At 40.4% G+C, this 16,748-nt stretch overlaps 2 protein-coding genes across 2 annotated transcripts in view; one reads left to right on the top strand and one right to left on the bottom strand.

The window, feature by feature from the left end:
• The window catches only part of LOC306966731 (neurobeachin-like), a 684,825-nt gene that overhangs the window by 466,496 nt on the left and 201,581 nt on the right, over nucleotides 1-16,748 (bottom strand). The window lies entirely within an intron of this gene.
• Nucleotides 8,202-16,718, top strand: LOC306969419 (uncharacterized protein; the record flags this gene model as incomplete). Its single annotated transcript, XM_079565037.1, has 6 exons — nucleotides 8,202-8,259; nucleotides 11,086-11,207; nucleotides 15,567-15,675; nucleotides 15,792-15,895; nucleotides 16,142-16,523; nucleotides 16,633-16,718. 6 exons carry the CDS (start codon nucleotides 8,202-8,204, stop codon nucleotides 16,716-16,718), a joined length of 861 nt encoding a protein of 286 aa, XP_079421163.1.

The following is a 16,748-nucleotide window of genomic DNA, read 5'->3' as shown; positions in this document are numbered from 1 at the left end:
CCAGACCTGCGTATTGCTGCCTCTTACTGTTCATTCTTCATATATTCCTTAATTAAAGGAACAGGCCACCGCTTTTCCATACTGAGATATGTTCTTACCTGAGCTTCGACGAGTTGATGCGTACCTGTTTGGTCTTCGTGCGATCACTCAGTCCAGTCCCAGTATATTCCTATAGCTCCAAACGGGGATAAAGTTGGAAGCGACCAAGCTCTTCCACGGGCACAAAGACCATATCTCAGTATGGAAGAACCGAGGCTATTCCTTTAAATGGGGGTTATTATGCAAAATCGACTTTTTCAAGCTTTACATCATGTTATTATGTCATTCCCTCGTTAAAAACATGCCTGAAGTGTTGCCTTGGCACATTCACGTATTTTTGAGTAATCTGTAAAAACTCTGATGGCGGCCATTTTAGGGATAGGTTTGCCTGAGTCCTCCTAGGAACGCCCCCACCTCCTGGAGACGCCTCCGAGCTTTCGTCACCAGCCGAGTAGCCAACCACTGCTCCTCAGCAGAACCCCCTCCCCACTGATGCCACAGACAGCGTGTGGAGGGGGCGTGTCGGAAAGGCTCAGAGGTTCTTAAAGAGACAGAGGCCTATTTCAAGACATTCACTACAGCCATTTTGAGAGAGCAATTTTATACAAGGCAGTTATTCTAATCTACTGCATTTACAGACCAACAGAAGGTTTGGTCATCATTGTAGTGTGATATAGACTGGTGCTATGTGATTGAAAAAAAGCATAATACCCCCTCTTTAAGTCCAATTCTTTGGTTCATTTTGGACCAACAATCAAGAGTGAGAAGATGATCTTCCGCCTGGGCGTAGAGGGGGCGCGGCTTTAGAAAGACGGGTTGACTGAAGCGCGGTGTGCTGCTACTGCAAAGAGCGATTGTTGTTCCTTTACATTAACATAGCACAGCCTTGTGAACTTCAATAAGTATTTTCAAGCTCTTACAGGACAAACTATACAAACTTTATTCCACTGCGAGTTCAACATTGGCCCGAGAGAAAGAGAACAGAGAAGAGAAGAGAGCTGGCCCCGCCCGGACGCCCCAGGATCGTGATCAAAACAGCAGCATGTGCGTCCCCTCCCACTGCTCACCCCCGCGGGACGCAAAGCATAGGTATGTGCCGAGATCAGGCCCTAGAAGGTCCATCAATCCCCCTCTGATGTGTTTCAATAATAGATTTATTTTAAAAAGTGTGATGAATCAAAAAACATTTCCGGAACCAGAGCGTGTTTTCATTGAGATCCATGGTCGTAGTAGTAATGGGCTGATATTACTTTTGTAACGTAGCCACACACACAAAGCTCTTGTCTCCTCACAACACGGCGAGTCTGAAAAGCAGAGTTAATTTTGACAACATATTTTAATTTAGTTTTAGTCTCGTTTTAGTCGACTAAAACTGCAAGTAAATTTACTCGACTAAATGCATTTATAATATTCATTAAAATCATATTTAATCTTTTCCTCTGCTTCATGGAGCTTCTCCCACATGAACAAAGCTCAGAGCTGATCCTTTGGCAGAGGATTTACATGATCTGAGGCTCTTTCATACGGTCAATAGAAGTTTGGATGATTTTAGTCTCTCCTTTTCATTTTTATTTAGTCTCATTTTAGTCGACTAAAATATCTGGACATTTTAATCATAGTTTTAGTCTCATGAGAAACTTTTAATTTAGTTTTAGTCCAATTTTAGTCGTCAAAAATAACACTGCTGAAAAGGTCATCCAGCAAAACACGCCCTCATATTTTTGCCCAGTGCTGTGCAAGACTTTAATGTGAGCGGTGTCTCGTTTAATGTTTGTGGTAATAATATCATGCTGTCCCGGATGACCCCGCATGACAGCAGTGTTATGATTGTTCACAAGAGGATTCGATGACAACGCGAAATCTCACCTTCCTTCACTGAAACATTAACTCATCAAACGATACATTCACGATCATGATTATGAAACCATCATGGCTGCTAATCAACAGCTCGGACTTCCTTCATATAGATCCGTTCAAATGCCACACTTTGACCAGGAACTGTGGTTAAATGACTATGACTAATGCTTATCCATGAGAACAGAGAAGTCATCAACTTCCCTGGTAACAGTGATAATAAAGGTATCTCTTTCGTGCCATGTTGAAATCATAAAAATAGGCCGTTCTTTTTCCTATACACAGAGACACACGGTGCATTCTTTCCAGGTTAAACAAAGGCCCAAACAGTGGAGGAACAATTGACTATGTCTCTGTTTCCTTTGAGGCGATCGTATCTTTCAGGTCTTGGTTTACATGAGGTGAGGAAAATCACAGGGGAGTTTCATCATAGACACCAACAAACTGGTTTTAAGTCCCACCCAGAGCCGGGTACGGACTAAAAACAAGAGGCAGGAGCTTCAGGAGCGAAGAGACAGAAGCCGACAGCCATCACAAGATCCTGAACTCCAGCTCAGTCATGACGACCTTCGTGAGAAATCTGACTTTTGTGGCGCTGTTTCTCTGCATCTACTTTGGTAAGATCCTCTCCTGATATGGTCTTGGTTTAGTTCTGCTTATGCCGACTGTGGCTCACGAAAGACGCCAGAAATGCTCATTCTGGACCTAAATGCTGTAATATTCAAAAACTAAATGCAAATATTCTCTTGTACGCATTTGACTGTTTGTATCTAAGTTAAAAGTCCTAAAAATGTTGCGGATCCGCGACCTGGTGGACGCTCTTCCGTCCTCATCGTCGTGGGAGTATATATTTCAAAGAGTAAATATTCATCAGCTGTGTGGTGCATTCAAAGACAAGGTTTTCAGTGGATCAGAGCGGGAATACGACCACTGGGCTCCGGCAAAGACTGTTTAGAAGTAGCAAAATAATGATTCCAGGTAAATATCCCCAAAACATGCACTTTCTTCGTATCCTCTTTTCAGATTTTTTTTTTTTTGCTTTATTTTTATTACGTAAAATAATAATAATGGACGGGGCCGTTCTGTGTGGAGTTTATATGTTCCCCCCATGTCTGTGTAGGTTTCCTGCGGGCACTCCGGTTTCCCCTACCACTGAAAACATGTACAATAGGCCAGGATGAATGATGTGTGTGTGTGTGAATGTATGGTGGTGGTCTGAGGGATCGTTGGTGCAGATGTGTGCCTCAGATCAGTCTCCTCCAGGGGAAACTGAAGCTAACAAAGGTAGTTCACCACCACAGAGTATGGAGTGAATGCAAAATTGTCTCATGTGAAGTGCTTTGTGACCATGTCTGTGAAAAGCGCTGTATAAATAAAGCTCTTCTTCTTCAAAAATATTTTCAGCAATGTTCTAATTTTCCAATAAGTTTATATTTAATGCCAGTTTGAAACCAATGTAATGCTTTTTAACACATTGAGGCCGCGCTGTTTTGGGGATTTAGCTGTTGAGTGCCAATAATCCGGACCATTTTCATGATTTTTGTAGCACCACAGCGTATTCTATGTTATAGTTATGGACACATGATATGGCTCATTTGAAAGGGGAGACTCCAAGCTCTCAGTAGGTGAAAACAGTTTAATTCGGTTCCTGAGAAATCTAAGATAAACAGAGGCTAGTTTTGATCAAAATCGCAGATTGAAGATCATCGGAGATAACGGGGGTTTTATGAAACACTCTTTCTGATAAACTCCTCTCTCCTCTCTGGATGGACACTCACGTTATGTGAAGAGGCAAATGCCTAAACATTTCTGTTTCAAGTCAATTTCCAACGACAACATTGTTGACACGTTTGGAAACACTGTGTGTTCTCGATCTCTTTTTTATGGCGTGTGCATTTAAAGGGGCTGGATGCAAGTACAAGTACATACAGTTAATGGAAGCTCAAAGGGAGTCGACTGAAGCAAAAGCTTATAAGTGCCGACCCCTTGTTCATGTACATTACATTTGCAATTCATGATGCTACAGTTATACATTTCTTTTACATCTACATTAAATAAACAAAGTACAATCCTTTCTGAGTATTCTATACTAGTTTCAGAACACAAATATATACCTATATGTATTTGTGAGTTAAGTTTTATCCTACTGTTGCTACAATTGTCAACATACAATCAACAGACTTTTGCAGCACTGGCAAACAAGGAGGTTTTACCATTTCATATCATTAACACAGCATGCTAATAAAAAATAGTAATAAATGTGATTAGTTATTGTTATTTATCATAACAATTGTCATTCTTGTCATTATCAGTGAATGTCCGATTTCATATTATCGTCATATTGGACTTTATAATCTGCCATCTTGCCACTTCCTTATTGTGTAACTGCACCTTCTATATCAAGCTCGTGCATGACGGCAATTCGGGCCGAAGTGACACCTTTTTGAGTGACAGTGCAGGATTTTAGAGGCAGTTGTGGTGAACAGGTCTGGGCTCATTCTACACATAGGACATGGCTGGAACATGTAGGGGGAGGAACATACTTAATTTTAACATTTTTAAACTCCCTATAGTCCCTTTAAACAGCCTGATTCTCGGATTGAAGACTTTAATAGGATGTTTCTCAGCCGTCCATGGACCAATTTTAACCATTTAAAAACTCAGAGAAATGTTGAAATCTCAACTGTTTCGATCTTTCCATGGGAAGCCGCTCTGCTTTGGCAAACGCGCTCCTGAGAGTGAGAGAGTAGTGTCGGCTTTACAACTGTTCACTACACAAAAGCAGAAATGTCCAATGGTGCAACAAATGAGAAGTTCTCAGACGATCTCTGCCCATTCATTTCAATGGACACAGGGTCTGCTTCACCCAAAACCCTCTCAGTGTCGTAGAATGAATAAAGAAGAAAGCGGTCAAGAGCTCAAATACAAACAGTATAAGCATGAACACGTGAGTTTCTGCACTGATTTGATCCTCCATGATAATGACGTCTCCTCTGTTGCCTCCACAGCTGCGCTCACCAATGCAGATGGACATCAGGGTGGGATGACGACTCACTGGCCCCAGTGGCACGACGACGGACACGATGGCGGACACGATAGCTGGCAGAACGGCGATCACGACGGCGATCACGAGACTTGGTTCTCTGGAGCGGAGCGGGTGCTGCCTGCGAGCCTGCTACTGCCCGTGCTGCTGGGACTCCTCTTTCACGCACTTTACTAATAACGAGGATATGACAGTGCTCTGAGGAGACCTTCAGCTTTTCTTTGCTTGCTTTGCTTTTCTTTGCTTTTTCTTTCATTGCTAAAAAAAAAAGTGTTATTCCTCATGAAAAAGACGCGGATGAAGCGCCAGTTCTGCCATGAGAAATAAAGCTGAAAGTTTGCAGTTTAAAGCACATCTTGGTTGTTTCATTTCAAATCTTTTGCGGTGGTTTATAGAGCCAAAAAGATGAGATGTGGGAGATATGGACTAGGTCTTTGCGATATGACGATATTACGAGTCTTACGATCTCCAGAGCTTTTTGTGCGATCGTTTTGTCCCGGTTCTAAGCACTTCTGCACAGTTGACTCTTTTCACTGTCAGTGAAGCAAAACCAAGCCGCTAACTTTCTGCTACGCAATGACGGACACTAAAGCGAGCGTTTAGCAGCGAGCCTCCTCTACAGTGGCGTACACGACCAGACTCCTCAATCTAGAGCTTTAAACCCAGCGTTCTGTCTCTATTTCAGTGGTATTCATGTCAGTGTCTTTGCCCCCTAACGCCGCTGCTCTGCGTAGATGCAGCGTGTGCTTATTTATTTACCTGCACATGTGCGAAGAAGCGAGTGTGTCCTTCATCCTTTCAGTTCGGTCAGGCGCTGCATCCGTGTCATTTCTTTAATTTAAATCATGGACCTGGTTCACAAATGCGCTGTTTATCCGTGTCTTTGAAAATAAGACTTTTCGAACTTTGGTGATTTACTTGGTCAAGAAACAACTAGGGCTGTGCGATTAATCGAAATTCGATCACAAAAATAGCATAATCGAGAACAAACGATTATTAAGGATGCCCTCCCGCGGTTTGTGTGACGCGTCTGATCAGCTGAAACACCAGCGCAGCCTGACAGAACTGTAAATAATATCGTACTAATATTTTTTATACCTAACTCTTGAGATAACGCCAGTGTTCAGAGCTCACCTTGTGCTGAAAGGAGAACAGCTGTTTCAGAAGCCTCGACATCCTTTACTCAGGCACTGGTTTTGTTTAGTAGAAAAGTCTAAACTCTTCTTCAGGAGCAGATCAACGGAGCTCAAACAAACTCTTATTATTTCATGCCACTGAGATGATTGTTTCTGTTCCTTCGCATTTCACGAGCTAAAGGCTCAGGCTTTGGTTTGACATAAAAACATTAGCGCTGTGTGATGATGTCATCAGGCCGCGCGGCTCTGTTGGGCAGGTGTGAGGGCTGGCCAGCAGGGGGCAGGTGTCTCTATAGGATTAGTTTAGAAACGTGAGCATATTTAACAAAATGTTGTCCAAAGAAAATGTAGTCCATAGTTGTTTTTTAAAATAATAATAAATGAATAAATAAAATACAGAATAAAAATCAACCATAAATATAAACTATATATTTTCTATAATCGAGCAGCCCTAGTAACAACTTATGGTAACGAACTGCTTCCGGTTTACTATTTTACTTTTGTCTAGATTTTTATTGTGTTTTTTATTGTATAGCGTTAGTTCTAGTCTATTTTTGCTGTGCTGATTATCACAAAGTATATATAATAAATTAGTATATTCATTCAATCTTTTTTTCTTCAGTGTGTAATTGTTACTATTAAAAAAATCGTGATAAAATCGAAATCAGGAGTTTATAATTCAAAAATCGTGATATTCTAATTGTCATATCGCCCAGCCCTAATCTGGACCTGACTGTAAATGAACAAGACCATTTTCAGACAATGGCATGATTTTAAAAAATACAATATGGACGGATTGAGGAAAGAAAACAAGTCCATTTTAAACGGTAACATCGCTGCACAAATGTACTTTTGAGCAGCCGAAAGGTTTGTCGTCTGGCGGTGGAGCTCGTCTTATAACCGGGACGATGGCGGATCCCGTAGGTGAAGACTGGATTAAGACTAGAAAATCCCTTAATACCAATGCTGACCTTCCCTTAAATGCATCACAAACCAACCATTGTGAGTCACGATTGGCAAGAGACACCAAACAGGTCCAGGTAATCTCTTATGGATTATGGAAACGTCTGACATTCAATAACAAACTCCATTCCAACACGCGAGTTCCCTTCACTATATAATTCTTTCTGGTTGAGAAAACTTGTGCGTTTTATGAATAAAAGTTGAGTTTGCGTCATCGTCAGAACAAAGATGAGATACACGGTGCTTTCTTTCCAGGATTAACCCCTTAACTTCTATCTGAACCGAGCACATTTTCTCCAGTTTGGCTTTACCCCAGTCCAAAAGCTTCAGGAAGAAAGCTGTGAAAATAGCAACAAAACTGAGACGAAAACAATGATGGAAATGTGACAAAAAAGTAAGAAAACATTGATGAAAAAGAGGCAAAAATGTCACAAGAAATTGACAAAAAATGGACGAAAAAATGACAAAAATGTGATAAAAATGTGATAAAAATGTGACAAAAATGTGATGAAAATGTGACAAAAATGTGATGAAAATGTGACAAAAATGTGATAAAAATGTGGGAAAAAATGTGATAAAAACAGTGACAAAAATTTAATAATAATGTGACAAAAATGTGACAAAAATGTGGAAAAAAATGTGATAAAAATGTGACAAAAATTTGATAATAATGTGACAAAAATGTGACAAAAATGTGACAAAATGCTACAAAAAAATTACAAAAATATGATGAAAATTTGACAAAAACAAAACAAAAATTTGGCAAAAAATGACAAAAAAATTGACAAACAAATGACAAAAATATGATGAAAATTTTACAAAAACAAAACAAAAATGTGACAAAAAAATGACAAAAAAGTTACAAAAATGAGTTGAATACCCAACAAAAAAAGGCAAAAAATCTGATGACGTGAGGAAAAAGATCCTCTCGGTTCAGGCGGGAGAGGTTAAACAAATGCCCAAAACAGTGGAGGAACAATGGACTTTGTGTTTTCTGGGTCTTGGCTTACATGAGGTGAGGAAAATCACAGGGAGTTCCGACAAACCGGTTTTAAGTCCCACCCAGAGCCGGCTCAAGGATTAAAAACAAGAGGCAGGGGCGAAGAGACAGAAGCCGACAGCCATCACAAGATCCTGAACTCCAGCTCCTGAACTCCAGCTCAGCCATGACCACCTTCGTGAGAAATCTGACTTTTGTGGCTCTGGTCCTCTGCATCTACTTTGGTAAGATCCTCTCCTGATATGGTCTTAGTTTAGTTCTGCTCAGGCAAACTGTGGCTCGCGAAAAGCTCATTCTGGACCTAAATACAGTAATATTCAAAAAACGAAAAGCAAATATCCTCCTGTGCATATTTGCTCACTTGTTTTGTGGTAATGCAACCGATTTGTCAAAGACTTGCAAAGGATGTTTAAAAGTGGAAAAAGTGCTATTTAACCCCTTAACTCCCACCTGAACGGAGCACATTTTCTCTAGTTTGGCTTTACCCCAGTCCAAAAGCTCCTGGAAAAAAGCTGTGAAAATAGCAACAAAACTGAGACAAAAAAAAATTATGAAATGGAAAATATTGACAAAAAAGTGACGAAAAATTGATGAAAAAGGTGGCAAAAATGTCACAAAAATGGCAAAAGAAATTGACTAAAAATTGACAAAAAAATGATAAAAATGTGATGAAAAAATGACAAAAATGTGACAAAAACTGACACAAAAAAATGACCAAAATGTGACAAAAATGTTATAAAAAATTGACGAAAAAAAGGACAAAATTGTGATAAAAATTTGACAAAAAATGACAAAAAAATGACAAAAAATGACAAAAATGTGATAAAAGATGAAAAAAAATGACAAAAAAGCTACAAAAATGAGTTGAATACCCAACAAAAAAATGATGGAAAAAAAAAAATCTGATGACGTGAGGAAAAAGATCCTCCGGTTCAGTCGGGAGTTAAGGGGTTAAAGGGACTATACAGAGTTTAAAAATGCTAAAATTAGGTATTTTCCTCCCCCTACATGTTCCAGCCATGTCCGAATGTGTAGAATGAGCCCAAACCTGTTCAACACAACTGCCTCTAAAATCCGGTCACTCAAAAAGCTGTTAATTCGGGTCTGAAGTGCCGTCATGCACGAGCCTAAAGCCACACCGCGCAGAACTTTAGCCAATAAATAAAATTGAAAAACAAGCGTTTCCATTGAGATGGGACGAAAGTCAGTAGAATTTGAGATTTAAACAGGTTAGGTCTTCATCCAAATCCATTATTTTATTACACACTGCAGAAATAGCATTTTCTGTGTTGAAATCGTCATTAGAAGCATATTTTGTTTTGCCGGCAACAGTATAGTTCAAAATGTTACGCAGTGTACCTTTAACCTCTTAACTCCCGCCTGAACCGAGAGGATCTTTTTCCTCACGTCATCAGATTTTTTTTCCATCATTTTTTTGTTGGGTATTCAACTCATTTTTGTAACTTTTTGGTCATTTTTTTGGTCATTTTTTGTCACATTTTTGTCATTTTTTTGTCAATTTCTTGTCACATTTTTGTGACATTTTTCTTCACTTTTTCATACATTTTTCTTCACTTTTTTGTCAATGTTTTCTCACTTTTTTGTCACATTTCCATCATTGTTTTCGTCTCAGTTTTGCCGCTATTTTCACAGCTTTTTTCCAGAAGCTTTTGGACTGGGGTAAAACCAAACTGGAGAAAATGTGCTCGGTTCAGGTGGGAGTTAAGGGGTTAATATAGAAGGTGCAGTTACACGTTGGACCTGAGGTGGCAGTAGTGAGTATGTATTTTTATTACAGGGTTTACACAGGCAGAAGCAGGTCAAATTCAACGCTTTTTAATGCCATTGCTAATGCACAAATACTATATTTTAAAGGGGCTCGATACAAGTTGGCCATTTTATACTCGCTACTGCCACCTCAGGTCTTACGTGTAACTGCAAGTGCAGGATTTTAGAGGCAGTTGTGTTGAACAGGTCTGGGCTCATTCTAAACATTAGGACATGGCTGGAACATGTAGGGGGAGGAAAACACATACCATTATTTACATTTTTAAACTCTGTATAGTCCCTTTAAGGCCATGATTTTGGCACAATTCATTTAATGGCTGTTAATGGTTAATGGTGATTTTTGGGCACCGGATGTGACAAAATAATCATAACTGTTTCATTGCATCGTATTAACCTCTTACCACCCGGCTAAACAGAATGCATGCTGTCCTCTTTGGCTATAGGCCTGTGTAACACCTCATTTGAAAGCTAAGACCTGCAAAACTGATCTTTTTCCTCATGTTGTTGCTGTGTTGTGTCACCTTTTTATGTGTTTTTTTTTTTTGGTCACATTTTTTTGTTGAGTTTTTGTTACTTTTTGGTTGAATTTTTCTCACATTTAAAAAAAAAAATGTCACTTGTTGGAATTTTTGTCACATTTTTGTCACATTTTTGTTGAATTTTGTCAAATTTTTGTTCAGTTTTTGTTCAGTTTTTGTCACTTTTTGGTTGAGTTTTCTCACTTTTTTTTCAAAATTTTTGGTCACTTGTTGGCTGACTTTTTGTCACATTTTTGTTGAATTTTGTCACATCTTTGTTGAATATTTGTCAAATTTTTGTTCAGTTTTCGTCACATTTTTGTCACATTTTTGTCAATTTTTGCTCAGTTTTTGTCACATTTTTGTCAAATTTTTGTCACTTTTTGGTTGAGTTTTTGTCACATTTTTGTCCAATTTTTGTTCAGTTATTGTCATTTTTTGTTGCGTTTACATCCTTGTTTTTTTCTCATTTTTTGTGGCTGTTTTGGTGCTTTTTTCCCAAGAAGCTTTTTGATTAGGGCAACGCCAAACTGGAGAAAATGTGATCCGTTCAGGTGGGGGTTAAGAGGTTAAACCAATGAGAAATAAGTGAGTCTTTGGAAAAATCCTCCGCCCTCTTCATGCTCATCAAGCACAAAATGGCGTCACGAAGGGGGACGTGTTGGTAAAGATGAAGAGTGTAAACAAGAGGATTCCCTGATATGAAAAACAAACGTATGACGACCTTTGCCCTTTCCTCCACAGCCGCGCTCGCCAAAGCAGACGGACACCAGGGCGGGGAGGAGCCAAACGAGGAGGAGGGGCCGGAGCCAATCTCTGTGATGGACTCTGCGGAGCGGGTGCTGCCCGTGAGCCTGATGCTGACCGTGCTCGGACTCCTCTGTCATGCTCTTCACTTGTAACACAGATATGACAGATATATTCAGCTTTTCTTTGCTTTGTGATTGTTGAAAATCAGCCAGTTCTGCCATGATTTTGCCAAACTGCTTTTCCCCCTGAAACTTTGCAAAATAAAATCAAATGAAGATTCCGTGTGTGTGTTTTTAACATCTTTTAAATGAAGTTCAATTAGAGCAGAGTGGTTAGAGCAGGGGTCAAATCCGGCCCTCCAGCTTAAGCGTCTGGCCCTCAAGATGAATTTGATACATATTATTGAGGAAATAAGAGATCAAATACCTTCTAAAGTTGGGGGGAGTGGGGGAAGATGAGCACCTTTTTGCAAGGCCGTGGGAACCCAGGGTGCTGAGGGCGCTGCAGCACCCCCTGGTGGATAGTTTGTGAACCGCAGGCAATATTAACCCCACAACAACTCCCACCTGAACCGAGCACATTTTCTCCAGCTTTACCCCAGTCCAAAAGCTTCTGGAAAAAAGGTGTGAAAATAGCAACAAAACTGAGACGAAAACAAGGATGAAAATGTGATAAAAATTTTTAGAAAAAATGACAAAAATGGACTAAAATTTGACAAAAAAGTGAGAAAAAATTGACGAAAAAATGAACGAAAAAGTGAGAAGAATTTGATAAAGAAATGCGAATAATTTGATGAAAAAGTGACAAAAAATTTACAAAAAATGACAAAAATGGACAAAATTTGACAAAAAAGTGAGAAAAATTTGACGAAAAATTTGACGAAAAATCGAGGAAAAAATGGACGAAAAAGTGATACGAATTTGACACAAAAATACGAATAATTTGACGAAAAAGTCACACAAAAGTCACGAAAATCTGACAAAAATGAGACGACTGCCCAACAAAAAAAGTGATGTGAGGAAAAAGATCAATTTGGTTTTGTAGGTCTTTAAAAATGAGGCGTTACACTGGCCTACAGGATTTGGGTAAAGCTGAACTGGAGAAAATGCTCTCGGTTCAGGCGGGAGTTAAGAGGTTAATAAATAGGATTTATGCACAGAAAAAAATTTACGCAGAGTACCTTTAATATAGAAGGTGCAGTTACACGTTTGACCTGAGGTGGCAGTAGTGAGTATGTATTAAAGAATCTCCTGTGTGTTTTTTAACCTCTTTTTTTTTTTTTTTTTATTGCAAAAAGTGCATATTTTACAGATGTGCAGAGAGGACACAATACATTTAAAGAAAAGAAAAAGAAAAAAAAAAAACAGAAAAAGAAAAAGAAAAGAGAGACAAAACAACACACATGAGGTATGGCATAAGCCAGTAGACTATTTTAAGCTACAATTCGTACCATTAGTGCCACTGTCAAATACAAACACCACAACTACTATCACCACCACCGCCACCTTCCGTACCCAAACGCCGCTGTCGCACAACCATAACCACCACCATCACTATCACTACCACTACCACCACTACCACCATCCACACCAGCATCACCACCACCACCACTACTAAAATCAAAGATTTGAGTTTATAACAACAGATGACAGATGAATAGAAGAGAAGAAAAAAAGAGAGAGAAGAAAAAAATAATAATAATAATAAAAAAAAAAATATATAATAATAATAATAATAATAATTAAAGCCGCAAGCGGCATTTAGAGGCCCTCGCGAGCGGCTTTGGCCGGTTGGCGCACGCCGTCGCACGCCACCGCAACAACCGGGGGGCGCTGCCGCGCCCTACGTGATTCAGCTGTCGCTGCCACCCTCGGTCGAGTTTATAAAAGAGCAAAGGCAAGAAACGGCGCCTTCGGCGCCAGATCACACGATATTTCCCAAAATGGCCGACTTTGTGTGGGTTGCCTAGCAACCACGTAACGTACTTTTTTGTTCGGAAAGTCACAACGAAGGTGTGTACCAATTTTGGTTTGGCTACGCCAAACTTGATATCGGGTTGTTGCCATGGCAACACGGTGGGGAAATGGGCGTCGCCATAATTTACTTTTTGATCAGGGTCACGTGACGGATGTCTGTGCCAAATTTTTTTTGTCTACGACAATGTTTACTTTTTTTCTCCATTCATTTTTATTTGGTGCTCTGCAGGGGGCGCTATCGCGCCCATTTTCCAAAATTCCTATATCAAAACATCCGGGGTCGGGGACTGTAACAACAAATAATTCAAGTTAACTTTTTGCTTTTGCTTTTTGCCCACTGAACTTCTGATCAAAGCAAGTACAAAACAGATATTGTGCAAATGTGTCGCTAATAAAATGGCGCTGTCGCGCCTTCATGGAGTTTTATGCCACTTTTTTATTTTTAGTCCTAATGCCACTGTTTTTTCCCAGCTTGATGGCATTTCCGTTTCAGACCATTCACTCATAGACCCATAGTTACGGAAAGTAACTGAGCACATGCATCAGGGCCAGAGGCCACACCCATTTATTTTTGTGTAAAATCAGATATTTGCTCCACTGACACTAAGTCTTTGTATCAGATGTTGGACTCACAGGTGAGTTACACCATTTCTGTGAAAGTGACTCTGATAAGAGACCCTGCAGTGAAATGCAGCTGTGAACTCACCCCTGTGAAGAATCAGGATGCTACAAATATGTTATGTGTTTAATATGTTATTAAATATGAACCACATATAGTGGCCTCCTCTTTCATTATTGTTATCAAAAATATTGGGTACTGTGGCTTTAAGGCACCGCGGTGTAAACAAGGAGACCACGAGGTGGATTGTCACGAACAGAGCTCTGCACGCGGAGAGAGAGAGAGAGAGAGAGAGAGAGAATCAAGCGTGATTACGTATGTTTTTATATGGTTTGACCTTTCAGCCTATCAGCACTATGAAACGTGAGTGACGTCACGCGTTTGGACCGGTATATAAACTCCGCGGACCCGCCCCTCTTTGGAAGTTTTCAGTTCTTCTAGAGCCGATAACTTTCTCCCTCTGCGTCTCTGAGCCTAATCCTTTTTGGACCAAGCAAGAGAAGCCCTTTTTCCAGCCCTTTTCAGCCTTTCTCTGTGGATCATTTGGACTATTCTGAGTTGATTCTTTTTTGGATTCATCTCTGAAAACGTCTTAAGGTAAGAACTGTTTTTTCTTCTCTGTAATAGCTCTGGTTTAAGCTAAACGCTGCATTAAAGCAGTAGCCACACATGTATGCTCTGCCCGGGGTTGTAATAAGTATATTTTCTGTATATTCGAGCGTTTTTAAGCGTACATATTGAGCTCTATCGTGGTGACTGTGGGGAAAGCTTGGTTTTGTGCGCTGCTGCCACAGCCAGGCTGATGTAATGTCTGAAATGGTGGAAATGAAATGGTTTCTTTGAGCTGCTCGTGTTATTTAAGTCCGTGGCTTGAGAGCATGTGTTTAGATGTGTGTGCCTGTGGTGGTTTTAGTCACATAAGGTGATTATTAGTTTTATTTTATTTGTTTTTTATTGTTAAAAAGAAAGCTAAATACTGAAAAGTCCCGGAGAGTGTGTGCGGGAGACGGTGCCGCGCGCTCATTGGCTGTGTGTGCGCGGGAAGCTTGGGGAGACAGCCAATGAGTGGCTCCGTTGCTATGCCGTTGCTATGCCGTTGCCATGCTGTTGCTGAGAGCAGGGGGAGAGACTCAGGGAGCAGGTATACTGTGTAAGGCAGGACTTTTCTGTTGGAGTTCTGGGTTAGACCAAGTCTTTCACTGTTAGACCTCATGTTGTCCTGGTTTGGTTCTGGTTCTAACTTGATGTTAAAGCTAATGATGACTTGTTTCTGGTAGAAGTGGCCATTGCATGTGCAGCACAGTTAGTGTAGAGTGAGAGCTTAGAGCCAATCAGAGGAGCTGAGGGTGGAGTCAGCCAATGAAGTTCCTCTGTCCAGCAGCGCCACTTTTGAAGTTCTGTTGCCGTGGTGACGAGTATAGACTGTAGGGGCAGGAAAAATATTTGAAAAATGCACCTGAGGAGGCGTTTCCTAGAGGAGCTGGGACAGGCGGGGGAGGGGGGTGTTTATGTGTGTATGAGGCTGACGTCACAGCAGAGCCAATGATTCAAAATTCAAGGTATATTTTTAACCACAAGAGGGAGTTTCAGGTTAAGACAAATACTGAAGTGCCAAAATAATGACACATGTACACAGTACTATTAAACACTCATTGTACACAGTACTATTAAACACTCATTGTACACAGTACTATTAAACACTCATTGTACACAGTACTATTAAACACTCATTGTACACAGTACTATTAAACACTCATTTATACAGTTTATCAGCCCACAAACATTGATTTGGTCATTTACATAGATTATATCTTTGCTTACATTTTTCTACAAGAAAAACATGTTAAATGTTTTATGTTAAATGTTTTGTCATATTTCAGATGCCTCGTGGAAAGTCTTTCCGTCGTTCCCAGGCAGCTAGGGAGAGGTTGGCAGAGCGGCCCCCCGCTCCTGTGCAGCCTCCCACAGCTGATGATGCGGAACTTTACCGTAAGTGTTACTCATTTGTGTCACTATCTTAAGTGTAAACTGTGCAGTCATATAAAATAAATACATGTACAATATAAAGATTAATAATTGAATTATTTGTTTTCTTTTCTTATTAGCGAAAGGAACAGGATTCCGCCATAAGGTCCGCCGATGGCCAATGTCCAAGCTGACGGGAAAGCAGCACAAATTGGCCATCCCTCCTCCGAGCCCCAGCAAGAAGGTTTGCCTTTTTTATATTAAAGAAAAACATTACAATAATCCTTATGAACTGAAATGACTGTGCATTGTGATATTATAGGTCCAAATGATTTTCCTCTATTTTAAGTGTAAACAATTGTACTCAATTGGCAGATGATTCTACCTATCTACTCAAATCTATGTTACATCGTATTATTTAAAGAAAATTGGACTTGGTTTAGTAACTTTTCATGTTATTAACTGCCATTATTGTGCTGTGTTTTTCCAGTTTGTTCTGATTGTTGGGGCCAGCCATCTGCGCCACTTCGTAGATGGCTATGTCAAGATACCTGGCAACAAGGTATCGTTTGGCATCAGCTGCACCCCTGGAGCGAGCGCCGCGCAGCTCGAGGTCGAGCTCGCGAACGACAGCCGCCATCCATCGCTCATGGATCGCAGGCCATCGCTCGTGGTCGTGACCGCTCCCTCCAACAACCTCAAGTCCAGCCGTACCATCTCTGAGGCTGGTGTGGACTTTGCCCACTACCTGGCATCCGTCTGCAGCCGCTGGCCTGAGGTCTGTGTCCTGGACTTTCCACCTCGCGGTGATAGTCCAGTCTATCTGCAAGAGCACCTGCGGCAGGAGTACCACCGTGTTGCAGCACGCATGGGTGAGTGTTATAGGGATACATTTAACTATAGAGTCTGATCACCATATATGTTTAATTTTATTTGAGCTTTCATAGACATTAATACTATGTTTGTATTTTTATGTTCAAGGTATCAAGTTCTACCCTGCGGCTGAGTACTTCCCGCTGAAAGAACAGCACTTGCGGTGCCATGATGGTGTAAGTACTCTGATATAGTTTGAATCAGATGCAAGTTCATCTGCATTA

Source organism: Gobius niger (genome assembly GCF_951799975.1).
Source record: "Gobius niger genome assembly, chromosome: 1".
NCBI lineage: Eukaryota > Metazoa > Chordata > Actinopteri > Gobiiformes > Gobiidae > Gobius > Gobius niger.
This window is presented reverse-complemented; position numbering and strand designations above follow the sequence as displayed.